General features: G+C 38.0%; 1 protein-coding gene across 1 annotated transcript in view; it reads left to right on the top strand.

Annotated features, from left to right (window-relative positions):
* RNF24 (ring finger protein 24) overlaps positions 1-27,809 on the top strand; it is a 104,397-nt gene that overhangs the window by 55,311 nt on the left and 21,277 nt on the right. Inside the window, exons 2-3 of the mRNA XM_004772840.3 lie at positions 8,359-8,508; positions 26,556-26,598. Of these exons, the coding sequence (XP_004772897.1) occupies positions 8,366-8,508; positions 26,556-26,598 (186 nt within the window). The 5' untranslated portion in view covers positions 8,359-8,365. The remainder of the gene's footprint in view (positions 1-8,358; positions 8,509-26,555; positions 26,599-27,809) is intronic.

Consider the following 27,809-nt stretch of genomic DNA (forward strand, 5'->3'; position numbering starts at 1 on the left):
TTCAAAACTCCAAATCTGGAGCACCTGGGTGGCTCAGTCATTTAAGTGTCTGACTCTTAATCTTGGTTCAGATCTTGATTTCGGGGTCATGAGTTCAAGCCCCACCTTGGGCTGCAGGCTACATTAAAAAGAAGAAGAGGAAGATGAAAAAGAGGAAGAGGAGGAAGAAGAAAAGACAAGAAAGGGAGGGAGGAGGAAGGAAGGAAAAGAAGGAAAGGAAAGGAGGGAAGGAAAGAAAAGAAAGGAAGGAAGAACGAAAGAAGAAAAAAGAAAACCTCCAAATCCTAAAGGGCCCAGCAAAGCATGGATTCCATCTCTCCCCCCCCCACACCCCAAGAGGGCTTTGCTGTGTACCAGGCACTGTTGTGTCCCAGAAAAGCACTCGCAAGGCTGCACTTGGTGGCTGGAGTCTGTTTTGACACACAGAGGAAAAACTGCAAGCAGGTTGTCTGCCCTCTGCCTGCGCCTGTTTTATGCTGTTGAACAGTCACTCAGTGGCTCCCAGCAGTCCTTTTGTCCTTGGAGAGGCAAATACCCTCTTCCAAATGTACTCGAAGAAGGGGAGTAATCTCTCCCAGTATGACCCAAGGGATCCCCTCATCACAGTGTATTGTACGAACCCTATGCGCTGCTCTCTTTCCTGCTCTCTCTTTTTCCCTGACTTTTCTCTGCAAAAAGGACTCCCTCCATTTCATGGCACTGCAGCTTTTCTGTCCCCCAGTTCACAGCTCTGAATCTCACATCTGCCATACTCTCTCTCCAATTGTGCAGATTGTTTTCTTAATCCTCAGATTGATTTCCTAGTTGGAGAATGAGTTGATGAGAATTCTCAGAATGTATTTGAGAAGAAAATATACTTTTTAAATAGGGAATGAAATAAAACAGCAAAATAAATGAAAAAAAAAATTCTGTTTAAGCAGTCCCAGGTGTTGATCATATGTGTTCATTAGTCGTACTCTTTCCCACCAACAGATGTATAGGTCTATAGATGCAAAGGTGGTTTGTTTTTTTTTAATGGTTCTATGGAAATAAAAGGTGAAAATAATCAAAGAACAACAGCAGTGAAATAAAGAATTCTACGCATGTCCACTTCCTTTGTATTCCCTCCTGGCTTAATGAAGGAGCCCACCTGGGCTGGATTCTGAGTAGGACTTCTTTTCTCCTAGCCCCTGGAGACTTTCCCGTATCAGCAGATGCCTCACCATAAAAGGGGCTTCACTGTTTCATTCCTGAGCACCTCAGAGTTCTTATTTTCTCATAGAATTTGATTAGGACAAAACATGATAAATGGATCACATTTTATGTTTCTTCTGCTGAAGACTTAAAAAATAATAGGTGGAAGGAATGTGCTCCACTGAAGACTTAAAAAATGGAAAGGAACACCTGTATAAAGGATGTGATAAAAATTTCTTCCATGAAATCAATTACAACTTAAAGGGATAACCAGGAGTTCTATAGAAAGAAATATCAAGGGGTTAATCATAAAATTGATATATTCAAAGACAAAGTTCAGCTTTAAGACACTATAATTGTATGGGGTGCCTGGGTGGCTCAGTTGATTAAAGCCTCTGCCTTCGCCTTGGGTAATGATCCCAGGGTCCTGGGATCGAGACCTGCATTAGGCTCTCTGCTCAGCGGGATGCCTGCTTCCCTTCTTCTCTCTCTCTGCCTACCTGTGATCTCTGTCTGTCAAATAAATAAATAAAATCTTTAAAAAAATTTTTTAAAAAGAGACTATAATTGTAGATAATATAAGTAGAGCAAACTAGGAATATAATGTGAAGTATTTTTTGTAACTGTTTGTTACTAGTCTTTCAGGGGCACTTGGGTGGCTCAGTCTGTTGAACATCTGACTCTTGGTTTCAGCTCAAGTCGTGATCCCAGGGTTGTGAGGTTAGGCCCCATGTCAGGCTCCACGCTCGACATGGAGTCTGTTCAAGCTTCTCTCACTTCCTTTTCCCCTTCTCCAACTTGTGCTCATTCTCTCCAAAATAAATCTTTTTAAAAAAAAAAAAGAGTCTTTCAAGGACCTACTGAGTGACTAGAAGCTGAATATAAAGGAATACATACTGTGTGATTCCATTTAACTATGAAATTCTAGAATAAGGAAAATTAATCTGTAATGATAGCAATCAGATCGGTAGTTGGGAGTGGTGGTTAACTGCACAAGGGTACAAGGGAACTTTCTGGGTAAATGGAAATGTTCTGTGTCTTGATTAGGGTTGTGGTAACATGGGTGTATTCACTCTTTGACCTGTACACACAATATGGGTGCATTTTTTAAAGTGAATTATGTCTCATTAAAAAAAAGATTTTAAAAGTCTAAAATAATTTTTAAGTTTTTCTTGGACTTCTGTGCTATAAGACAAAAAAAGTTTGTGGAGGTTTTTTTAATGGTTTGTGAACCATAAATTGTAAAATACAGCAGTCAAATTATTGGTGTCTCTTTTTCTGAGCATTTTTAAAAATTTAAATTCAATTAGCCTACATATAGTACATTATTAGTTTCATATGTAGTGTTCAGTAATTCATCAGTTGCATATAATACCCAATGCTCATCACATCACATGCCCTCCTTAATGCCCATCACCCAATTACCCCATCCCCCTACCTACCTCCCCTCCAACAACCCTAGTTTGTTTCCTATAGTTAAGAGTGTCTTGTGGTTCTTTTCCCTCTCTGATGACTTCCCATTCAGTTTCCCTCCCTTCCCCTATGATCCTCTGTGGTGTCTCTCATGTAACACATGAGTGAAACCATATGATAGTTGTCTTTCTCTGATTGGCTTATTTTGCTCAGCAAAATACCCTCCAGTTCTATCCACATTGGTGTAGATGGTAAGTATTCATCCTTTCTGATGGCTGAGTTATATTCCATTGTATATATGTATACACCATATCTTCTTTATCCATTCATCTGCTGATGGACATCTCAGCTCTTTCCACAGTTTGGCTATTACGGACATTTCTGCTATGAACATTGGGGTACTGGTGCTCCTTCAGAATCTTTGAGGTAAATACCTAGTAGTACAATTGCTGGGTCATAGGGTAGCTCTATTTTTAACTTCATGAGGAACCACCATCCCATTTTTTCTGAGCATTTTTAAAGCAAAAATAGAATACTAACTTCTGGGAAGGTGATGTGGTATTATCTAGGGAACAGGAACTGGCCTGGGAAGAATGTGGCTACCAAACACACTTGAAGAAACACTGTTGTTATAACCTTTCTGGCTGTGTGGTGCATTGTGTTAAGTTCAGGTCATCTATGCAGCCAAATCTTGTACTCTGTCCCTTTTGTATATTGGTGAGAAATCCCACTGCGTATAAAATACTCAGATCTTCCCGCCTCTTTCTTTTCTTTTTTTAATTTTTTTATTTATTTGACAGACCAAGATCACAAGTAGGCAGAGAGTTAGGCAGAGAGAGAGAGGGAGGAGGAAGCAGGCTCCCTGCTGAGCAAAGAGTGGGATGTGGGGCTCGATCCCAGGACCCTGGGATCATGACCTGAGCCGAAGGCAGAGGCTTAAGCACAGAGCCACCCAGGCGCCCCTTCTTTTCTTTTTTAATTTTTAATTTTTTAAAAAAGATTTTATTTGTTCGACAGAGAGGGAGTACATGCACTGGTAGGGGGAGCAGGACAGGGAGAAGCAGGCTCCCTGCTGAAAAGGAAACCCAATGCAGGGTTCAATCCCAGGACCCTGGGGTCATGACCTGAGCCAGAGGCCAATACTTAACCAAATGAGCCGCCCAGGTGCCCCTCTTTTCTCTTTTTAAATAACCTGATTAGATGATTTGAAATTGAGACCGAGACTAGAGATATCAGGAGCAATGAATTTCATAAGGAGGGAAAGGCTTTTATGCAAATGAAATCAGAAATGCCAAGATCCAGCAGTTCTGTTTCTCTTTAAAGATTTATTCATTTATTTTAGAGAGCACACAGGTGAGGCAGAGGGGCAGGGGGAGAGGGAGAGAATCTTAAGCAGACTCCCTGCTGCTTGCAGAGCCTTACATGGGACTTGATCTCCCCAACCCTAAGATCATGACCTGAGCCAAAATCAAGAGTCCGCTGCTTCACCAACTGAGTCACCCAGACTCAGATGTGTTTCTCTTTTTTAAAAAATGACCTTATTGTAAAAGATTAACGCTCATGCTGAAAAGATATTATGATGAAAATACTATAAAACTGAAGTGTCACTAGACTAGGATTAACATCTTGAAACAAGACACCATCTATTTAGACTATTGGGCCAAAATTTCAATTGTAGCTAAGCAATTAAATTATCAAAAGAATGGGAGAAAATTCCTAAAATGTATTCTGCATCAGCTATCCTCTACCAACCCCACCCCTCTGGTAATAGGTTGTAAGGCGCTGCTAAGAAGGGAAAACTTAGACAAATCTCAGCAGCCAGGTCTCAGGAACACTGAGATAGACATCTGTTCCCTCTTCTAATGACAGTGCTACCTTTCATACTCTACATGTCTATGTACCTGTTCAGAATTCCTCAGGTTTGTTGGTGATGCCACCCAGTGCAAGGACTCCTGCAGAGCAACATTCTCACACCATTGACACACTCCCTGCTGGCCTATATTGATGGCTGCCTTTAGCCAGAGTAAGTTTCCAGTTCCTGCCTCTGGGGACCAGGCTGGCAGGCCACTTGACACAAAGCTTGGCAGCATGTGCAGAGGAGCTCCCTGAGAAAGGAGCTCTTGGTTTGGTGAAATCCTTCCCAGAGACTTGATCTTGGTCAAGGCTTCTTTTATGTTCTTTAATTTTTTTTTTAAGATTTTATTTATTTATTTGACAGAGATCACAAGTAGGCAGAGAGGCAGGGAGAGAGAGGGAGAGGCAGGCTCCCCACTGAGCAGAGAGCCCGATGCGAGGCTCGATCCCAGGACCCTGAGATCATGATCTGAGCCAAAGGCAGAGGCTTAACCCACTGAGCACCCACGTGCCCCTTATGTTCTTTTACTTAAAGTCACCCCTCCTTGTTATCCCTGCCAAAATGTGCTCTCACACACACAAATGCACTAAAACCTTAGTATTTTGTACTAACTCTTTCAGATACTTCCGTATCTGTGGTCTTATTTTATCCTTCCAGGAATCCCTTGAAGTTGATAGAATAGGCATTTTTCCACTTGAAAGATGAGAAAATGAAGATATAGATGGACCTAATACTGATATCTAGTTAGTAATATCCTGGGAACAACATCCAGAGTTGCTGACTGCAAACCTGTTCCTTTTTCTACAATACACACTTTCTGTTTCCCTGTTTCCTCTCTATTAAACCTTCCAGCATGGGTGTTTAATCTCTTATTTCCTAAGGTGAGAGTTCTTTTACCAAGCCTTGTTTGTCTGGTGAGGGATATTTCTAAGGGACTGAAGGACTGCCATCCAAGTCTTGACTATAACAAGGGTCATCAAGTGAGGCCTCTCAATGATGTGGAGATTAAGAGTTAAGTTTAGTGCAGCTATAATTTTCTTACAACACTCTAATGTATGTGCTAGATATATTCAATAAAATACTCCTTAACTCTTTCCTTCCCTTCCAAGATGATCTGAGTGTAGGAAAAGGAAAATTATGTATCTGAGTAAAAAAGCAACTTGCAAAAAATTGCTAAAAGTTCAAAATTAAATATTACCCATTATTTTTGCATGGACGTTCTCAGAGAAGAGTTTCCTTGGGATGAAGTTGTCCTTTGCAGCTGTTGACTTCCTGGTATAAGTTATTAGAAGCTGGAAATTAGTAAGTAATAAATAAAAGTAATAAGTTGTGGGGCACCTGGGTGGCTTAGTCTGTTGAGTGCCAACTCTTGACTTCAGCTCAGGTCATGGTCTCAGGGTCATGGGACCAAGCCTTGCCTTGAGCTCCATGCTCAGTGGGGAGTCTGCTCCCTCTCCTTCTGCCCCTCCCCACGCCTGTGTGCATATGCACTCTCTCAAAATAAATTTTTTTAAAGTAATAACTCATTAGATATTGCATATAGCCAGTTAGTATCTCAGTAGTATCTATAAGTATATTCTTCTAGGAACCAAAAAAGACATAAAAAATCTGTAAACACTTTTTAAATTTACATTATATAAAAGATAGCAGTGTTTGGTAGGTCTTTGTTTTGTTTCGATTTTGGCAGTAGTCACTGTTAAAATTCAGTTATCAGTACGTAATCTTGATAATCAGGCCTGGCAGTTGCTCTTTCTTTTGTAATGAATCACAATGAGGAGAAAAGTTCTAGTGAAAAGGTGTGATGAGCCACTTTATCACTAAAACTCATCATCCAATGGAGAGGTCAGCCTCCACTCATGGAATTTGAACTGTGTGGTGATCCATTAAGTATTACCAAATTGACAGAAATAGCCCCTTTTTAAATGTGTGGACAATATTTGCTGTTTTCTGATTATAAAATCAATACAAGAGAGACCATAGAGCATATAGGCTATGGGTTCACTGGCTTTGGAGTTGGAGAAGGCTTGGCTGCCATACATACTTGGTCACTCATGACTATGTGATCAAAACTCTCTAAGCTTTGGTGTCCTTATCTATAAAATGGGAGATACTACTTATCTGTAGGTATATATCTATAGAGGTATTATGTGAAGATAAAATAAAGCCAGTAAAATGCTTAGAACAGGGCCTAACCTAATAAGGGAAGTTAAAAAAAGAAGAAAATCAAAATGACTAGTAAACCACAAGCCACTGTTAACATGTTGACATGTTGGCTCTCAGGCTTTTTTCTGCTATACACACATATACACCAGTATGTACACATTTCTTTCAACCTTTTCCAAAATTGGGATTTTTTTTTGTTTTGTTTATTTTATTTTATTTATTTATTTGACAGATTACAAGTAGGCAGAGAAGCAGGCAGAGAGAGGGGGGGAAGCAGGCTCCCTGCGGCAGAGAGCACGGATGTGGGGCTCGATCCTATGACCCTGAGATCATGACCTGAGCCGAAGGCAGAGGTGAATTGGGATATTTTATATATAATCTATAACCTGCTTAAATTTTTCCCATGTATTTTTTTTTTCCAAGCTGTGTTTATTTGGGGCACCTGGTGGCTCAGTAGGTTAAAGCCTCTGCCTTTAGCTCAGGTCATGATCCCAGGGTCCTGGGATCGAGTCCTGAGTTGGGCTCTCTGCTCAGCAGGGAGCCTGCTTCCCTGCCTCTCTGCCTACTTGTGATCTGTCTGTCAAATAAATAAATAAATAAATAAAATCTTAAAAGAAAAATATGTGTTTATTTAGGGATACCTGGGTGGCTCAGTTGGTTAAGCATCTGCGTTTAGCTCAGGTCATGATCCCAGGACCCTGGGATCAAGTTCCACATCAGGCTCCTTGCTCAGCAGGGAGCCTGCTTCCCCCTGCTTGTTCGTTCTCTCTCTCTCTCTCTCTCTCTCTCTCTGACAAATTAATAAATAAATCTTTTTTTTTTTTTTAAGATTTATTTGGGAGAGAGTGCATATGTGAGCAGGGAGGGGTGGGGGAGAGAATCTCCAGCAGATTCCCCCCTCATCATCCCCCCGCTCCCGTAGAGCCCAATACAGGGCTCAATCCCATGACACTGGTATTACAACCTGAGCCACAATCAAAAGCCAGGCATTTAACCCATTGAGCCACCTGGGCTCCTCTCCCATATATCTTTATATTGCCCTTGACATTAAAATTTACTAAAACAGATTTTCATGATCTCATAATACTGTAACATGATTAAACATATTTAATCACTGCCTCCTTATGAGATTTGTTATTTCCAATATTTTACTATTATTAATGCTGCTATTTTTTTAAGAGTTTATTTATTTATGTGAGAGAGAGCACAGAGGAAGAGTAAGATGGAGAAGCAGACTTCCAGCTGAGCTGAGAGCCTGAGCAGTTTGAGTTTGAACTTTTTCATATGTTTATTAATTCCTGGCATTACTTCAGCAAAATACTTTTTTTTTTCTTTGAGAAGTTGTTTATTTATTTGTCAGAGAGCACAAGAAGGGGGAGTGGCAGGCAGAGGTAGAAGCAGGCTCCTTGCTCAGCAGTGCCAGACTCAATCCCATGACCAGAGCCAAAGGCAAACACTTAACGGACTGAACCACTCAGGTGTCCCAGTGAAAATACCTTTTAATGAATGAATATAACCTGTAAAAGTTTTTTAGGTAGGATCTCAAGCTTATAGAATAGTGCCAGGTACATAATAAGTACTCAGAAAATATTTTTGGCATGAAAATTAGATGAATGGCAAGAATATTAACTATCATATTTGTTTCAGATGGTGTCAAGTCTTAATATCATTGCCTTGTATACATACAAAGATAATGCTATCTTGATTCTTAGTCTTATACCCTAATTTTTTTCCATTCTTTTCTACCCCTACAGTTCATCCATGAGCTCGGATTTCCCACATTACAACTTCAGGATGCCTAATATTGGATTCCAGAATCTGCCTCTCAACATATATATTGTGGTTTTTGGCACTGCTATATTTGTCTTCATCCTCAGTTTACTCTTCTGTTGCTACTTGATTAGGTAATCAATTTTCATTCTTTGTTACTTCAGACTATGTTAAACAATCAATTGTAAATCAGTTCTTTGCCCTTATGTTAAAAAATTATGTAAGTGTGATAATGAGCAAATTTTCTTTCTTTCTTTTTTTTTTTAAGTTTGCTTATTTAAGCAATCTCTACACCCAGTGTGGGGCTCAAACTCACGAACCCAAGATCAAGAGCTGCACACTCCTCTAACTGAGCCAGCCAAGCACCCCAATAATTAGCAAAGTTTCTAAAATTAAGGTTGCTTAATATTTTAACCTTCTGCGTGTTAGTTACTTATCAGTAAACACCTTTATAAAGTCTTCAATCCTTCCTGCTGATGAAATGTTTTACTCTAGAGAAGAAAATTGTCATTTATTTTTCTAACGTATTAGTACCTGGTCTAGGTACACTTACGTCATTTTCTGTTCCCAAGATTTAATCTACATTCACAGATTTCAGGGTATTTTTTCAAGAAGGGTATTACATCATTGTCAGCCAAAGTTATTAGGGATCAGAAAACATTGTCCAAGACAAGATCTGAGCCTTTAAACAGGTTCTTGTGATCTCTTAAGATTTCAAGCTCCTTTGGTCAGGTGTTCAGGTGATTGATTATCTACATAAAACACTAAATATTCAGGGCACCTGGGTGTCTCAGTTGGTTGGGTCTGCCTTTGATTTGGGTCATGATCCCAGGGTCCTGGGATCCCATGGGTCCTGCGTTGGGCTCCCTGCTCAGCAGGGAGTCTACCTCTCCCTCTCCTGCCCCTCCCCCTACTGCTCATGCCTCTCCCTCTTTCTCACAAATAAATAAAAACTTTAAAAAAAAGCCACTAAATACTCCACAAGCTCTACAGCACATATACAGATAAGTGACACCTCACTTGAAAAGGAGTAATGGATTTGGCCAGTAAAGATTCACAGTTCACTTACTTATAATTATTTAATGAAGTATCTTCTTCTTATAAGTTTTTAGATAGGATCTAATTTTCAAACCCAAAACTCAGACTATAAAAATTCGTAAACTATATTGTTCAAAGAGTGTTATAAGAAAGAGTAGAAAAACTGGGTTTTACTAAACAACTATACTTCTAACAATTTTTAGTATTTGCATAATATGTGATTATGGTCAAGGTAAATACCATCAACAGATATCTTTCAGCAATAATTAATTGTTTCCACCAGTGGTCACTCACTGATGGTAAAATTCAAACACTTCTAGTGTGTATTTCCAGTATTCTGACAAGTGAATTTATATTCTTCATAAAAAGTGAATCTTTTCTGAAGCTCTCACAAAATATAGTCACCTCTTATCTCATAGATATGCTGGTTAGTTATGATTTTTAGGTCTTTATCAGAGTAATGAACACTTTAGCTCATGTAATTATAGCATTAGGAAAAGAGTTTTTAAAAAATCTATTTCCATAAATGCCTTCTTTCTAACATTTCTTTAATAATAGTTTGATAGGGGCCTCTGAGTGGCTCAGTCCCTTAGGCATCTGCCTTCCACTCAGGTCATGATCCCAGGGTAGTGGGATCAAGTCCCACATCAGGCTCCCTGCTCATCGGGAGTCTGCTTCTCCCTCTGCCCCTCATCCCATTCATATGCTCTCATGTACGCTCTCTCGCTCGCTCTCAAATAAATAAAATCTTTAAAAATAATAATAGTTTGATAAATTTTATATAAATATTCAGCTTATTTTTTTAAATTAAGGAATTACCCATAGCAAAAATAGGTCTTTGTAACTTTAAAATAATTATCTCTGGGGAAGATGGCAGAAGACTGCTGATTTTTTGTTGTTGTTCCTTTTCTCAGACCTACTAAATTTTTGGGTAATTCCCCTACAGATAGTGGTTTTTAACTAAGAAATTTGTTAACTTAATATTTGAAACCAAATTATATTTTAAAAGAAGATAAAAATAATAAAACATAACAAAATATCTTTAAAGGCTTATTAAAGAAGGGGTTTTATATATATAAAATATTCTAAAGTATTGTAAACAAGCTCATAGTATAATTTTTATTACTATGTCAAAGAATTAATTAAGCCTTTAACCTTCCTGTTTTAAGAAAAACACTAATATACCAATTGTGATTCTGTGTAAATCTTTTGAGAAATCAGTTGTGAAACACCATTTTACCTCATTGTATTCCTTTTTTTTTTTTTTTTTAAAGATTTTATTTATTTGACAGACAGAGATCACAAGTAGGCAGAGAGGCAGGCAGAGAGGAAGTGGAAAGAAGGCGCCCCGCTGAGCAGAGAGCCGGATGCGGGGCTCAATCCCGGGACCCCGAGATCATGACCTGAGCCAAAGGCAGAGGCTTTAATCCAATGAGCCACCCAGGCGCCCCACACCTCATTGTATTCCTTCTAATAACCAGGCAAATAGGTAAAGAGAAAGGGAAAAAATGATAGCGTTGTTTTTACATTATTATTACACTTCTTTTTATCCTTTCTGTATGCTTATTATTCAGCTAACAAAGCAAGTGGGGATCTGCGACACTAAAATAAAATTACCTTGTCTAATCAAAGAAGCCAGTCAAGTTTAAACATTTCTAAATTTCATTTCCAAGTCAGTGGTACCATTTTGGAAATTAAATCATGATCTAAGGACCTTTTCCTGATGATCCCAGTTTGTTACTTTTAACCTTTCGTATGTTAAATTTGGATTTAACAAGTCTTGCAGTTAATCTGGAAATTCATGGATTCGGCTCTTTTAAAATGATCCAAGCCCATTTTTGAACCTAACTTAAGGTCTCTAACACCTTTCCAGGAGGCTCTTCTGTTCTCACGCAGAGAGATCCCTCTAGTCACACCAGACTCATCAGAACCTTAGGAGGAACATAAGAGTACAATCACAGTCTTATACAGTACTGTAGTATAGAATATTCTGCCCTTGATAGCGTTAGGAATAGATCACTACTGGAACACAAAAAGAGGACATCTTACCTTGCTAGCAATGATACTGCTTTATAATGAATAATATAATATTCTGTTATAATATAATATTCTGTTATTTATCTCTGCCCAGATAGATATTTGTTTTGCTTACTGTATCCCAAACACTCATAGCAGTGCCTGGCAGAATACTGGCATTTAATAAATGTTTGTTGGGTAAATGAAAGAATGGTGCCCCTAGTAGGAAGTCATTAGATATGCATAAAAGTAAAAAATCAAGAAGCAGCAACATAAGGAAGGTATTTAAAGACATGGAAAGAAACATCAAAATAGTAAGCTAAAAGGGAGAGGGCAGAGGGCTGATTTTCTTTTTATTACTAACCTTGTAGAACTATATATGACTTTGAAACTTGGGCATATATAATTTTGATAAAGTCAAAAACTGAAATTACAGGGGAGATTGTGAGTTATCTAATAGAAATCATAAGGTATTGAGCCAAGATAATGAATAGATCACTACTGGAACACAAAAAGAGGACATCTTACCTTGCTAGCAATGATAATGATAGTAGAGCCAGAGAGGTTGTTATGGATGGTTGTAAGTAATATTTGTCAGGAGAAAATGAACAGAATTTGGTGACCAGACATTAATGATGGGCAGCTCAGAATTTTTCCTGGACTTCTGGTTGGCAGCCAGGTAGATAGCAGTCTAGAGACAGAAAATGGATAGGCAAGTTTGGGGTGGAAGTATAATAGATTCCGTTTTAGACATGGGAGGACTGTGTTTCCAGTGTAATAGTCAAACTGTTTATACACAATTGGATATATAGGTCTAAAGCTTATATATATACGTCTGGTCTTAAAATAGGAGGTCATGTAATAATAGGTAGAGGCTAAGGCCAGGAGTGTCCCCTAGAGAGAATGTGTATAGTGAAATAAAATAGGTACAGGACCAAATCCTAGGAAAATTTTGATATTTAAGAGGAGCCCATAGAAGACACTTGGAGGGGATAATAGAAGATAGGCAGAAAATCATGAGACCAGTACCCCATAAGTAGGGTTTCCATGGATTGAGTCAGTTGTGTCAGCTGCTTTCGTGGATGTCCAGTAAAAGAAGAACTGAAACGTTCTCATTACATTTGATAATTAGGTTTGCATCTATAATTTTAGTTAGGAAAGTTTTAGTAGCGTGGATACAGGGGTGATGAAAGGTGAGCTGTAATTGGGCAAAGCCTAACCAGCAGGTGAAAATGGATACAAGAAATATGATCTCCTCTCTGAAGAATCTTGGCTGAGAAAACATTAGGTTGGGGTGGGATGGGGGAGGGGTGTGGTTTGCTGTAGAATCAAGGGACTATTTTGGTGTTTGTTTAAGAGATTTGAGCATATTTGTAAATATATATATAATATAAATAATATTAAGGAGAATGAGCTAGATGTGGAGGATTTTTAAGAAAGAAGGAACCATGGAGGTAAGAAGAGACTCACATAAAAGTTCAAGTGGCATTTGTTCTAAGCAGGAGATCCTTCTTAAGACAGAGATGAAAGTAACTGTGGAAAATGATACACATGTATAGAGCTTCCTCAACTTGTAATGGGATTTTGTCTCAACAAACCCATGGTAAATTGAGAATATCTTAAGTCAGAAATGCATTTAATACACCTAACCTGCTGCACATCATAGCTTAGCCTAGCCTACCTTTATGGGCTCAAAACACTTAGGTTAGATTACAGTTAGGCAAAATCATCTAACACAAAGCCTATTTTATAATAAAGTGTTGAATATCTAGTGTAATTTATTGACTACTGTACTGAAAGGGAAAAACTGAAAGGGTTGTATTGGTACAGAATCGTTGTAAGTGTACAGCTTGTTTACCCTCATGATTGTGTGGCTGACTTGGGAGCTGCAGCTACTACCATTGCCCAGCATCACAAAAGAGTATCAGACAGCATATTGCTAGCCTGGAAAGAGATCAAAATCCAAAGTAAGGTTTGGATTTTGATCTCTTTCCAGGCTAGCAATATGCTGTCTGATACTCTCTTGTAGGACTTTACAAGATACAAGATACTCTCTTGTAGGACTTTAGCACCATCTTAAAGTTGAAAAGCACAAAGTCAAGCCATGTTTAGTCCGGGACTTGTAAGTATGTGAAACCAGAGAGCTTTCATATCTGATAATCTCTTTCTTTCACTTTAAAGTAGTTGAAAATGATGTGGAAGGGAATGGTAGGATAAAGCTTGAAGAGAGTGGCAAGAATTTGAATTACCACTGTATGGAAGCTTAGTATACCAAGAATGAATAGGTAGAATTAGAAAACAAGTGGAGAGTCTAAACTGAGAATGGAGACCACAGATTTATTGTGGCCATCAGCTATACAGTTTTATAATTTTCTCCAGCACTATGCAGCTTTTTTTTTTTGCTTTTTTTTTTTAGATTTTATTGATTTATTTGAGAGAGAAACAGTGAGAGAGAGCATGAAAGAGGAAAAGGTCAGAGGGAGAAGCAGACTCCCGGTAGAGCTGGGAGCCTGATGCGGGGCTCTATCCCGGGACTCCGGGATCATGACTTGGGCCAAAGGCAGTTGCTTAACCAGCTGAATCACCCAGGTGCCCTACTATTCAGCATTTTTAATCACACCCTCTTAGATACTTCTTTAGGAATCAGTATTTATTCAGCACTTACTGTCTTTCAGCCCCTGTGCTGTGCACTGCAGTTGAACTAGGTAATTTTATTATCTTTATTTTACAGAAGTTAAATAATTATCTTACAGTCACACAGATAAAAATTGGTTAGAGCTGAGACTCAAACCCATTTGTATCTGACCCCAGAACATGTGCTCTTAACCTTAAACAATAATCAGTTGTGTTTATTAGGCTTCATTTCAAAATAACAATTTTAGAATTTCATAATCACTCTTAAAAGACAGATTTGCATTTGAACCTGGAATTTTTTAATGAAGATAGTACCTATTTTGCTTTTCTTTTAAATAGTGGATAACAAACTATATAAGAAAAAGGAAATAAAAGTATTATTCCCCATTCTCACCTCTCTTCACCAAGTAAGTCACAATCTATATTACTAGTATGTTTCCTGGAAGGAATAGCAAAAAGGTAACTGTTAAATGTGTAGCAAATGGAAAATAAAACAGTTTAATGTAAAATATTAGGTAATTAATGGAACTTAGAGTAAAGGAATGATCAGAAAGGTGAAGTTAATTTAAGGAGGAGTTCCTAGAAGCGATGAATTATGAAGCTTGGATTAAAGAAAAAGGTGAGCACAAATTGGTTTATGCTGTGGTTGGATATAATGATGCTTTGGAAAAATATGTAGATCCAACTAAAAGAGTCAAACAAATATGCAGATCTAGCCTCATTTTAATGAACTCTAATGGAATTCATTTTATTCTTTACATGAAAATGTACTGAACACTTTTCTTGTAAAACAAGCAGACAAAAAGAAGCAGTAAGGATATAGATGATTTGAACTACGTGAGTAATAAATTAGACCTAAGAAAGAGAAATTTATAGTTTTAAAAATATATTTTACAGACAGGCTGAAAACCAGTTATATGTTTTCCTTTAATAAAGCCTAAAAAAAAAAAAGCCAATTAAATCCAAAAGAAAGTAGAAGAAGAAAATTAAAAACCCAGGCACCGAAATCAATGAAATAGAAAACAAATGTATAATAAAATCACTGAAGCCAAAAGCTGATTCTTTGGAAAGATTAACAAAATTAATGAATCTCCAGAAAGAATTGATCAGGAAAAAGAGGAGAAAAAACATAAATTACTAATATCAGAAATGTGGGGCCCCTGGCTAGCTCAGTCAGTAGAGCGTGTGACTCTCTCAGAGTACTTAGTTCAGTCCCCTTATTGAGTGCAGAGATTACTTAAAAATAAAATCTTTTTTAAAAAATTGAAAAAGAGGACAGTACTATAAATCCTACAAATATTGTAAGATCAAAATGTATATTATGAACAACTTTATGCCAATAAATTTGAAATTTTAGTTGAATTGGATATTTTCCTAGAAAAAATGTAGTGCATCAAAACTGACACAAGAAATGGCATTTAAGAAAACCCACAATTAACATCAGACCCAGTGGTGAAAGACTGAAAGCTTTCCCCCTAAGATCAGGAACAACACAAAGGTACCTGTTTTCACCAAGGCTGTTTAGCATTATATTAGCAGTTCTGGCCAGAGTAGTTAAGCAAGAAAGGGAAATAGAAGGCATCCAATTGGAAAGAAGCAAAACTATCTTATTGCAGATGACATGATTCTGTATAGTATTGGCAATCCCACAGAATACACACACACACACACACACACACACACACACACAAAACTCTAGACCTAACATATTAAGCAAAGTTTCAGGGTACAAAATCAATACACAAAAATTGGTTGTGTTTCTATACATCAGCAAGGAATGATCTGAAAAGAAAATAAACAATCCATTTACAATAGCATCCAAAAGAATAAACTTCCTAGGAATAAAATTAACCAAGGAGGTAGAAGACTTGTACATTGAAAACTACAGAAACTGCTGAAAGAAATTAAAGAAGACTTAAATAAATGGAAAGGCATTCTGTATGTTTATGGATTAGAAGACTTAATATTATTAAGTTGGCAGTACTTCTCAAAGCAACCTACAGATTCATTGCACTCCCTAACAAAATTCCAGTAGCCTTTTATATGGAAAAACTGACCCTCAGCTGATCTGGAAATGCAGGGGGCCCTGAATAGCCAAAACAGTGTTGAAAAGGAAATGATTTCTTAGATTTGACATCAAAAGCACAAGCAACAAAAGAAAGAATAGATAAGACTCACAAATATTAAAAACATTTGTGCATCAGAGAACATTATCAAGAAAGTAAAAATAAAGGAGGAGCCTGTGTGGTTCAGTCAGTTAAGCGTCTGACTCTTAATTTCAGCTCAGGTCATGATCTCGGGGTCATGAGATTGAGCCCCATTTCAGACTCTGTGCATGGAGTCCGCTGGAGATTCTCTTCTCCCTTTGCCCTCACTTGCATATATTCTTTCTCTCTCTCTCTCTAATAAATAAATCTTTTATTTTTTTAAAAAAAAGGTAAAAAGATAATCTATAGAATGGAAGAGAAATATTTCCCGTTCATATATCATTTTTTCAAGATTTTATTTATTTATTTGACAGAGATCACAAACAGGGAGAGCAGGAAAGGGAGAAGCAGGCATCCCACTGAGCAGGGATCCTGATGCAGGACCCTGGGATCATGACTTGAGCTGAAGGCAGACACTTAACCAACTAAGCCACCCAGGCATCCCTCCAATTCATATATCTGATAAGGATTTAATAACCAGAGTATATTTTTTAAAATTTCTAACAACTCAATGATGAAAGACAACTGAATTTTAAAATAGACAAAAGACTTAAATAAATAGCCATTTTCCCAAAAAGGATATATGAATGGCCAAGAAATACATGAAAAGATGTTCAAATAGAACATCTGGATCTCACCTTTATGATCATTGATCATAAAGGAAGTGAAAATTAAAACCACTATGAGATCCACTTCACAAGTACTAGAATGTTATAATCAAAAATATAGAAAATTACAAGTGCCCTACCTAGGAACGTGTAAAAAGAAAGAAGATGTAACAAACAGAGGAATATATTGTGTTCATAGTTTGGAAACTTAGACTTGCAAGATGTCAGTTATTCCCACAGTTGATCTATAAATTCTATGTACAACCTCAGTTAAAATCCCAGCAGATTTTTTGGGAAATTGACTACCTCATAAAATTTATATGGAAGTGCAGAGGATCAAGAATAGCCAAGACAGTAGTCAAAAGCAGAGCTTGAGGACTTAACACTATCAGACCCGAAACTTGTTTCAAAGCCCCAGTATTTAAAACAAAGTGCTATTCATCTAGCACTCAGAATTTGGTTTCTAAATACTATTCTTTAATAAAAGGAACCAAGACTCTTTCGAAGAAGTGTTAACCACTTCTACAACTGGGGCATGGGAAATACAAGATGAGTTTGGAACACCTTTTCGTACAAGTAAGCAAGGACATGCATGGAAAAGGGTAAGGGCAAGCTGAAAGGACACGAGTCAGCCTGGTGGAGCTCCTAAAGGCCAAACCCAAATCAGTTTGAGCAACAAAATAAATAATGATCTTACTGAATTATAACCCATAGACTAAAACAAATATCCACAAGTTACTACAGATATAAATAAATAAGGAAGATGGGACATCTTTTCCATACAGAAGAATTCCAGTTAATATACTAGGAATTAGAAAACTATAAAACTATCACCATGCAGCCACTATAGTAATTGTTGCAAGATGGGTGCTAAAATCAGTGGGCAAAAGTTTGAGGGGAAAAAATAGGGTATTTGCATAGTTTCAACATCTCTCCTGCAAGATAATGACTGATCAGTCACAAAGAGGGAAATAGTAACTTTTTTCTTTTTAAGATTTTATTTATTTATTTGACAGATCACAAGTAGGCACAGAGGTGGCAGCGGGGGCGGGGGCTGGGGCGGGGGGCGGGGGTGGCAGGAAGCAGGCTCCCTGCTGAGCAGAGAGCCTGGATGTGGGGCTTGATCCTAGGACCCTGAGATCATGGCCTGAGCCAAAAGCAGAGGCTTAACCCACTGAGCCACCCAGGCTCCCCAAGGGAAATAGTAACTTTTACAGTGGAGAGACCCAGTAGACACTGCCATAACTAAATGATCATGGCTAATGTGTCAAAAGCTTGCAAGTCAAGGGAAAACTAAAGAATTTTCAGGGATTGGAGGAGACTAAGGAGACCTAAATAGATGCAAGGTAGGATCTTAGATTGGATAAAAGAACAGGAAAAGGAGGTTAATGAAAAAAAAAGTTTGAAAAACGGGGCGCCTGGGTGGCTCAGTGGGTTAAAGCCTCTGCCTTCGGCTCAGGTCATGATCCCAGGGTCCTGGGATCTAGCCCCACATCGGGCTCTCTGCTCAGCAGTGAGCCTGCTTCCTCCTCTCTCTCTCTCTCTGCCTGCTTCTCTGCCTACTTGTGATCTCTGTCTGTCAAATAAATAAATCTTTTTTAAAAAAAAGTTTGAGGGGCGCCTGGGTGGCTCAGTGGGTTAAGCCGCTGCCTTCGGCTCAGGTCATGATCTCAGAGTCCTGGGATCGAGTCCTGCATTGGGCTCTCTGCTCAGCAGGGAGCCTGCTTCCTCCTCTCTCTCTCTCTGCCTGCCTCTCTGCCTACTTGTGATCTCTCTCTGTCAAATAAAAAAAAAAAAAAAAAGTTTGAAATTGAAACGGTTTGTTTAATTTTATGATAATATTATAGTAATAATAAATAAGTAATAAATAATATAATAGTAATAAAATAATAGTAATATCAGTGTTAATTTCCTAGTTTTGATTATTGTACAATGATTGTGTAAGTTGTGAACATTGGAAAATCTGGGAGGAAAGTCTATGTGAACTCTATTTTTTGAAGCTTTTCTATAAGTCCGAAATTATTTCAGAATAGAAGCTAAAAGGAACAAAAAAAGCTAATGTGGGGATACCTGGGTAGCTCAGTGACAACATGTCTGCCTTTGGCTCATGTGGTGATCCCAGAGTCCTGGGATTGAGTCACACGTCCAGCTTCTTTCTCAGCGAGGAGTCTGCTTCTCCCTCTCTGCCAGCCACTCCCCCTCCTGTGCTCGCTCCCTCTGACAAATAAATAAAATCTTCAAAAACAAAACAAAACAAAAACTAATGTAATGACACTAGGTGCATCATTTCCCAGGATTGCTATAACAATGTACCACAAACCCAAGTGGCTTAAAAATAACAGAACTCTAGTCTCACAGTTCTGGAGGTTAGAAGTTTGAAATCAAGATGTCATCAGGTCCATGCTCCCTCTGAAGGCTCTAGGGGAGAATCCTTCCTGGCCTCTTACCTAGTTTCTGGTAGTTACCAGAAATCTCTGATGTTCTTTGGCTTGTACCTGCCTGATTTCAGTCTGTTTCTCTCTTTACCTGGCCTTCTTACCTGTGTCTCTGTATGTCCTGTCCTCTTCTTCTACACCAGTCGTATTGGATTTAATGTGGCCTCATTTTAACTAAATAATCGACAAAGACTCTATTTGCAAATAGAATTGTGTTCTGAGGTTCTAGCAGACATGAATTTTTGACACTTTCAACCCAGTATGCAGGAATAGGCAAACAGACTAATGGAATAGATAGAACTCTAGAAACAGACCTACATATTGGATCTGACTTATGACAGATATGCCACTGCTATGCAGTAGGAAAAATAGGGTCTTTTAAATAATAACCCCACATATAATAAATAAATGAATCAATATATGAATGAATCGGGTGCCTGGGTGGCTCAGTGGGTTAAGCCGCTGCCTTCGGCTCAGGTCATGATCTCAGGGTCCTGGGATCGAGTCCTGCATCAGGCTCTCTGCTCAGCAGGGAGCCTGCTTCCCTTTCTCTCTGCCTGCCTCTCTGCCTACTTGTGATCTCTCTCTGTCAAATAAATAAATAAAATCTTTAAAAAATATGTATATGAATGAATCAAATGAATCAACTGAAAATCTGCATGTGGATAAAAAGAATCTTGACCCCTACATCACATCATGTATAAAGACTAATTTCAGATGGATCATAAGTAATTTTGGATGGATACCTAAATGTGACAGGTAAAATAACAAATTGTTTGCACATACACACAAGAGAATATCTTCCTGATCTGGGGGTAGGCAAGGATTCTTTATCTGGATGCAAAAAGGACTGACATTATTGGGACGAGTTTATACTTGGACTTAAATTAAAAGCTTCTGTTCATCGAAAGATACCATCAAAAGAATGAAAACACAGGCCATAGAGTAGGAGATAATTGCAGTACGTAGACCCAAAAGAGGACTTGCATCTGAAATATATAAATAACTCCTACAAATCAATAAGGAAAAGGTAGCTCGTTTTTTAAAGACTCAAACAGGCATTTTATAAAGGAAGTTATCCAATAAGCTTAACAATAAGCTTTTTATAAAAGGTTCTGAACATCAATTGGGAAATGCAAATTAAAGCTGAAATGAGATACCACTGAATACCTACCAGATTGGCTAAAATTTTTTTAACTGATCCTACTAAGTAGTGGCAAAGATGTGAAAGAGCAAGCGCTCTAGTGCATTATATCTAGGAATAGCAATTGGTACAAGCATTTTGACTAGCAGATCTACTCCTCAGTGTATACTTAACAGAATTGAGTCTATATGTCCACTAAGAGATGTAGAATTTATGTAGTAGCTTTATTTACAATAGCCCCAAACTGGAAGTAACCTCAGTATTCATCAGCAGTGGTGGGGAATGCAAGCTGGTGCAGCCACTCTGGAAAACAGCTTGGAGGTTCCTCAGAAAGTTGAAAATAGAACTACCCTATGACCCAGCAATTGCACTACTGGGTATTTACCATAAAGATACAAATGTAGTGCTCCAAAGGGGCACGTGCACCCGAATGTTTATCGCAGCAATGTCCACAACAGCCAAACTATGGAAAGAACCTAGATGTCCATCAACAGATGAATGGATAAAGAAGATGTGGTATATATATACAATGGAATACTATGCAGCCATCAAAAGAAATGAAATCTTGCCATTTGCAACAACATGGATGGAACTATTATGCTGAGCGAAATAAGTCAGTCAGAGAAAGACAATTATCATATGATCTCCCTGATATGAGGAATTTGAGAGGCAATGTGGGAACTTTGGGGGATAGGGAAGGAAAAAATGAAACAAGATGGGATTGGGATGGGGAGGAGTCAAGATAGCAGAGGAGTAGCAGGCTGAGATGACATCAGGTAGCAGGAGATCAACTAGATAGTTTATCAAACCATTCCGAACACATACAAATCCAACAGGAGATCGAAGAGAAGAAGAGCAGCAATTCTAGAAAACAGAAAATCACCCACTTTCTGAAAGGTAGGACCTGCGGAGAAGTGACTCCAAAGCAATGGGAAGATAGACTGCAGGGGGAGGGGCAGGCTCCCAGCAAGTGGCGGAGCAACGGAGCACAAAATCAGAACTTTTAAAAGTCTGCTCTACTGAGGGACATTGCTCCAGAGGCTAAACCAGGGTGAAGCCCACGTGGGGACAGCATGGTCTCAGGTCCCGCGGGGTCACAGAAGGATTGGGGGTGTCTGAGTGTCACAGTTCACAAGTATTAGAGCGGGGAAGCCAGCTACAGAGACGGAGTTGAGGAGTGAGCTCTCAACTAGGGGGTACCTTAAGCTGTGATCCGTGGCACAGTTAGGCCACTGCTCTTTGAGCAGGCACCCCATAAGATCCAGGGAGACCTCCCTGGAGGAGTGCAGGGATCTTCTGGGTTTGGAGACTCCAGGCAGGGCTGTGTGCCAAAGACCGAGACGCTTGGTCACAGGCTGGGTGAGATCGGAGCACAGCCAGAGGCCAGGGAGACGGGCGTGATCACTTTTCTCCAAGGGCACACTGAGGAGTGGGGCCCCTAGCTCTCAGCTCCTCTGAGCCTGAGATTAGGAAACTACCATTTTATTCCTGACCTCTAGAACTCTATGGAAGGCGTTCAGGGAAAACAAGCTCCTGAAAGTGAACCCAAGCGGATTACTTAGCCCGGGCCCTGGTAAGGGCTGTGCAATTCTGCCTCGGGCAAAAACACTTGAGAATTACTACAACAAGACTCTCCCCCAGAAGATCAGCAAGAAATCCAGCCAAGACCAAGTTCGCTTACTAAGGAGAACAGTGGAATTCCAGAGGAGGAGAAAGCAAAGCATGGAATTCATTGCTTTTTCCCCATGATTCTTTAGTCTTGCAAAGTTAATTAAGTTTTTTTATTTTTTTTTCTTATGCTAAAATTTTTTTAACTTTTGCTCTTTCCTCTCTTAATTTTTTTTAAGATTTTATTTATTTATTTGACACAGAGAGAGAAAGAGACAGTGAGAGAGGAACTACAAGTAGGGGGGAGTGGGAGAGGGAGAAGCAGGCCTCCTGCTGAGCAGGGAGCCCAATGTGGGGCTCAATCCCAGAACCCTGGGACCATGTCCCGAGCTGAAGGCAGACGCCCGACAACTGAGCCACCCAGGCACCCCTCTCTTAATGTTTTTTAATTAGTTTATCTTAACGATACCTTTCATTTAAAAAAAAAATCTTTTTGAACCTTCATTATTATTGTCATATTTTATCCTTCATTGTATCTAACTTTATTTTTTGTATACACATAGGGTTTTTTCTTCTAAAAAAGTTTGATATACAGCTTCTCCTAATAGATCAAAATATACCCTAAATCTAGCACAGGGCTTTGTTTAGTCTCCAGCCTGAGCAAATTCTCTCCACTTTCTTTTTCTTTATTCTCCTAACCAACTTACCAACTCCTTTTTTAGAAAAAAGTTTTTTTTTAATTTTTCATCTTTATAGTCATATTTCATCCCTTCATCATGTTTACCCTTATGTTGTGTATGTATGTGTGTGTGTATATATATATATGTGTGTATATATGTTTTTCATTCTTAAAATTTGGGGATGTAGTTTCTTCTAGGAGACCAAAATACTCCCAAAATTAAGTGGGTGACTCTGTTCTATTCACCAGTCTAAATATATATTTTCTTTTTTATAGATTTTTTTTAACATTTTTTTTCTGAACTTCTTTTTGCCCCCTTTCTTCCCCCCATTATTTGGGGACTCTTCTGATTTGATTAAAGCACATTTTTCTGGGGTCTTTGCCACCCTTTTAGTATTTTATTCTCTCCTTCATATATTTTTATCTGGATAAAATGACAAAGCGGGAAAAACTCACCACAAAAAAAAGAACAAGAGGCAATACTGAAGGCTAGGGACCTAATCAAAATGGACTTTGGTAATATGTCAGATCTAGAATTCAGAATGACTATTCTCAAGGTGCTAGCTGGGCTCGAAAAAGGCATGGAAGATATTAGAGAAATGCTGTCTGGAGAAATAAAAGCCCTTTCTGGAGAAATAAAAGAACTAAAATCTAACCAAGTTGAAATAAGAAAAATCTGTTAATGAGGTACAATAAAAAAATGGAGGCTCTTACTGCTAGGATAAATGAGGCAGAAGAGAGAATTAGTGATGTAGAAGACCAAATGACAGAGAATAAGAAGCTGAGCAAAAGAGAGACAAATAACTACTGGACCACGAGGGGAGAATTTGAGAGATAAGTGATACCATAAGACGAAACAACATTAGAATAATTGGGATTCCAGAAGAAGAAAGAGGGGAGCAGAAGGTATATTAGAAAGAATTATTGTAGAGAATTTCCCTAATATGGCAAAGGGAACAAGCATCAAAATCCAGGAGGCACAGAAAACCCCCCTCAAAATCAGTAAGAATAGGTCCACACCCCGTCATCTAATAGTAAAATTTATAAGTCTTAGTGACAAAGAGAAAATGCTGAAAGCAGCTCAGGACAAGAAGTCTGTAATATACAATGCTAAAAATATTAGATTGGCAGCAGACTTATCCACAGAGACCTGACATGCCAGAAAGAACTAGCATGATATATTCAGAGCACTAAATGAGGAAAAACATGCAGCCAAGAATACTATATCCAGCTAGGCTACCATTGAAAATAGAAGGAGAGGTAAAAAGCTTCTAGGACAAACAAAAACTAAAAGAATTTGTAAACACCAAACCAGCTCTACAGGAAATATTGAAAGGGTTCCTCTAAGCAAAGAGAGAGCCTAAAAGTAGTAGACCAGAAAGCAACAGAGACAATATACAGTAATAGTCACCTTACAGGCAATACAATGGCACTAAATTCATATCTCTCAATAGTTACCCTGAATGTAAATGGGCTAAATGCCCCAATCAAAAGTCACTGGGTATCAGAATGGATTAAAAAAAAAACAAAACCGTCAATATGCTGTCTACAGGAAACTCATTTTAGACCCAAAGAGGTCTAGACCTCCAGATTTAACATGAGGGGATGGAAAACAATTTATCATGCTAACAGACATCAAAAGAAAGCTGGGGTGGCAATCCTTATATCAGATCAATTAGATTTTAAGCCAAAGACTATAATAAGAGATGAGGAAGGACACTATATCATACTCAAAGGGTCTTTCCAACAAGAAGATCTAACAATTTTAAGTATCTATGCCCCTAAAGTGGGAGCAGCCAACTATATAAACCAATTAATAACAAAATCAAAGAAACACATCGACAATAATACAATAATAGTAGCGGGCTTTAACACTCCCCTCACTGAAATGGACAGATCATCCAAGCAAAAGATCAACAAGAAAATAAAGGCCTTACATTACACACTGGACCAGATGGACATCACAGATATAATTAGAACATCCCATCCCAAAGCAACAGAATACACATTCTTCTCTAGTCCACATGGAACATTCTCCAGAATAGATCCTGGGTCATAAATCAGGTCTCAACCAGTATCAAAAGATTGGGTCATTCCCTGCATATTTTCAGACCACAATGCTCTGAAGCTAGAACTCAATCACAAGAGGAAATTTGGAAAGAACCCAAATGCATGGAGACTAAAGAACATCCTTCTAAAGAATGAATGGGTCAACCAGGAAATTAAAGAAGAATTGAAAAAAATAATGGAAGCAAATGATAATGAAAACACAATGGTTCAAAATCTGTGGGACACAGCAAAGGCAGCCCTGAGATACAAGCCTTTCCCAAGAAACAAGAAAGGTCTCAAGTATACGACCTAACCTCACATCTAAAGGAGCTGGAGAAAGAACAACGAAGAAAGCCTAAACCCAGCAGGAGAAGAGAAATCATAAAGATTAGAGCAGAAATCAATGAAATAGAAACCAAAAAACCAATAGAACAAATCAACAAAACTAGGAGCTGGTTCTTTGAAAGAATTAACAAGATTGATAAACCCCTGGCCAGACTTACCAAAAAGAAAAGATAAAGGACCCAAATTAATAAAATCATGAATGAAAGAGGAGAGATCACAACCAACACCAAAGAAATACAATTATAAGAACATATTATGAGCAACTATACACCAGCAAATTTGACAATCTGGAAGAAATTGATGCATTCCTAGAGACATATAAACTACCACAACTGAACCAGGAAAAAATGGAAAACCTGAACAGACCTATAACCAGTAAGGAGATTGAAGCAGTCATCAAAAATCTCCAAACAAACAAGAGCCCAGGGCCAGACGGCTTCCCAGGGGAATTCTATTAAACATTTAAAGAAGAATTAATTCCTGTTCTCCTGAAACTGTTCCCAAAAACAGAAATGGAAGGAAAACTTCCAAACTCATTTTATGAAGCCAGCATTACCTTGATCCCAAAACCAGACAAATATCCCATCAAAAAAATAGAATTACAGACTAATATCCTTGTTTGAACACAGATGCAAAAATTCTCACCAAAATACTAGCTAATAGGATCCAACAGTACATTAAAAGTATTATTCACTATGACCAAGTGGTATTAATTCCAGGGCTGCAAGGTTGGTTCAACATTCACAAATCAATCAATGTGACACAACACAGTAATAAAAGAAAGAATAAGAACCATCTGATACTCTCAATAGATGCTGAAAAAGCATTTGACAAAGTACAGCATCCATTCCTGATCAAAACTCTTCTCAGTGTAGGGATAGAGGGTACATATCTCAATATCATCAAAGTCATCTATTAAAAACCCACTGCGAATATCATTCTTAATGGAAAAAAACAGAGCTTTTCCACTAAAGTCAGGAACATGGCAGGGATGTCCATTATCACCATTGCTATTCAACATAGTACTAGAAGTCCCAGCCTTAGCAATCAGACAACAAAAAGAAATTAAAGGCATCCAAATCGGCAAAGAAGAAGTGATACAATAAATATTATTAGAACAAATGGACTGTTATCCAATATAAGTAAAATTGAGCCTTCTTCATTAAAGTGTATATTGTGCTAAGATGTGTTTTAATGAGATTTCACTTGAATTTAACATTTGGATAACAACATTTTATGGTTCTTTGGCTACTTTCTCATAACATGGTAACAGATATGACATTTGCGTGTTTTTCAGGACAAAGATTTGGGATTTTAAACCATAAATTATTTGAATTAATATCAAAAATCTGTTTAAGATCTTTATCAAATTGTTCTATTAAAAACCTTACCATCGATTGCTCATTTCTGTCTTTTAGGCTAAGACATCAAGCACACAAAGAATTTTATGCCTACAAACAGGTAAGAAATTTACTTCAGATTGGCCTTGATTTTTTTTTTTTTTTTTTTTTTTTTTGGTACCAAAAAATAAGAATTTCAGTTTCCACTCCTAGTTTAGCTGGGACTGGATTTACTTTTGTTCATTTTAGCATTTCACTTCCAGACTGCAGTACAAAAATAGATCAACTTCACTTTAAGTAATTTCTTTCAGATTATTTGAAGTTCAGATAATACAATAATATAACGGGAACTTTAGCCAACACTGCTAAAGGGAAATGCTGTGGTTTATAATCCTTGAAGTCACTGTTAATCTAGTGGAGTTAAGAGATTCCATTAAATGAATTTTTTACCTCTTCCATTAGCAGACGTATCCGTTCCTCAGAGGTGAACAGTTGCATTATAGTGATCTCATCTCCTCCTTCTCATGTCACACAACCAGAAGTCTAAATACTTGGGTCACTGCTGTTAATCCCTACCCTTTGTACTTTCATTCCTTTATTGATTTGTTCTTTGAGGGAATAAACTTAGCTTTTCTTGATGGCCAAGTAAAATTTGTTTTTTCTTCTATGTGTCATCTATTAATATTCTACCATTGACACCAAACAGTAGGCCTAGGTGCTCCTTAATTTTGTTTTGGTCCAAAGTGTGAAATTATTTTTATTGTCCTTAGTTTTTTTTGCTTTCTGGTTTTAGGATACTTTTGTTTTGTTTTGTTTTTTGTTTGTTTTTGTGGAGTGGTAGGGTAAACTTTAGTTTGCTTGGGCCTTTAACCTTGCTAACACTGATTCTGCAGGACCATGTCACCATTTTAGGATTATGTATCTCTTTGTCCATCTTTTGTTTATGACTCTAGAAAATCTGAGCTCCTTGTCGAGTTCCCTAGAATGTCCACACTGATGTTCATAGGTAACCCAGTGCTCTTCTGCATAGGTCTCATGTGAGATTCAGAGTTGAATGTTCTACTTTTCTAAATTAATGAATCCTTTCGTCTCAATATTATTATAAAATTTTTTCAGTATTATCATAAATTTGACAACCTATAGGATATTTGTATGTAAGCTAATTAGAAAGTAAAATTGACCTTAGTGGTCATTTAACAAGTAAAATTGACTGATAGAATTAATAGAGTAACAGGAGAGACAGTAAAGTGGTCTCTAAAACATACTGAATTAGAAATTTAGTATATCCCCGCATAGCTGATGGTAGCTTTAGGTTGTGATTTCTGAAAATGT

The sequence above is a fragment of the Mustela putorius genome, unplaced genomic scaffold (assembly GCF_011764305.1).
Source record: "Mustela putorius furo isolate JIRA1106 unplaced genomic scaffold, ASM1176430v1.1 tig00000874_pilon_pilon_pilon, whole genome shotgun sequence".
NCBI lineage: Eukaryota > Metazoa > Chordata > Mammalia > Carnivora > Mustelidae > Mustela > Mustela putorius.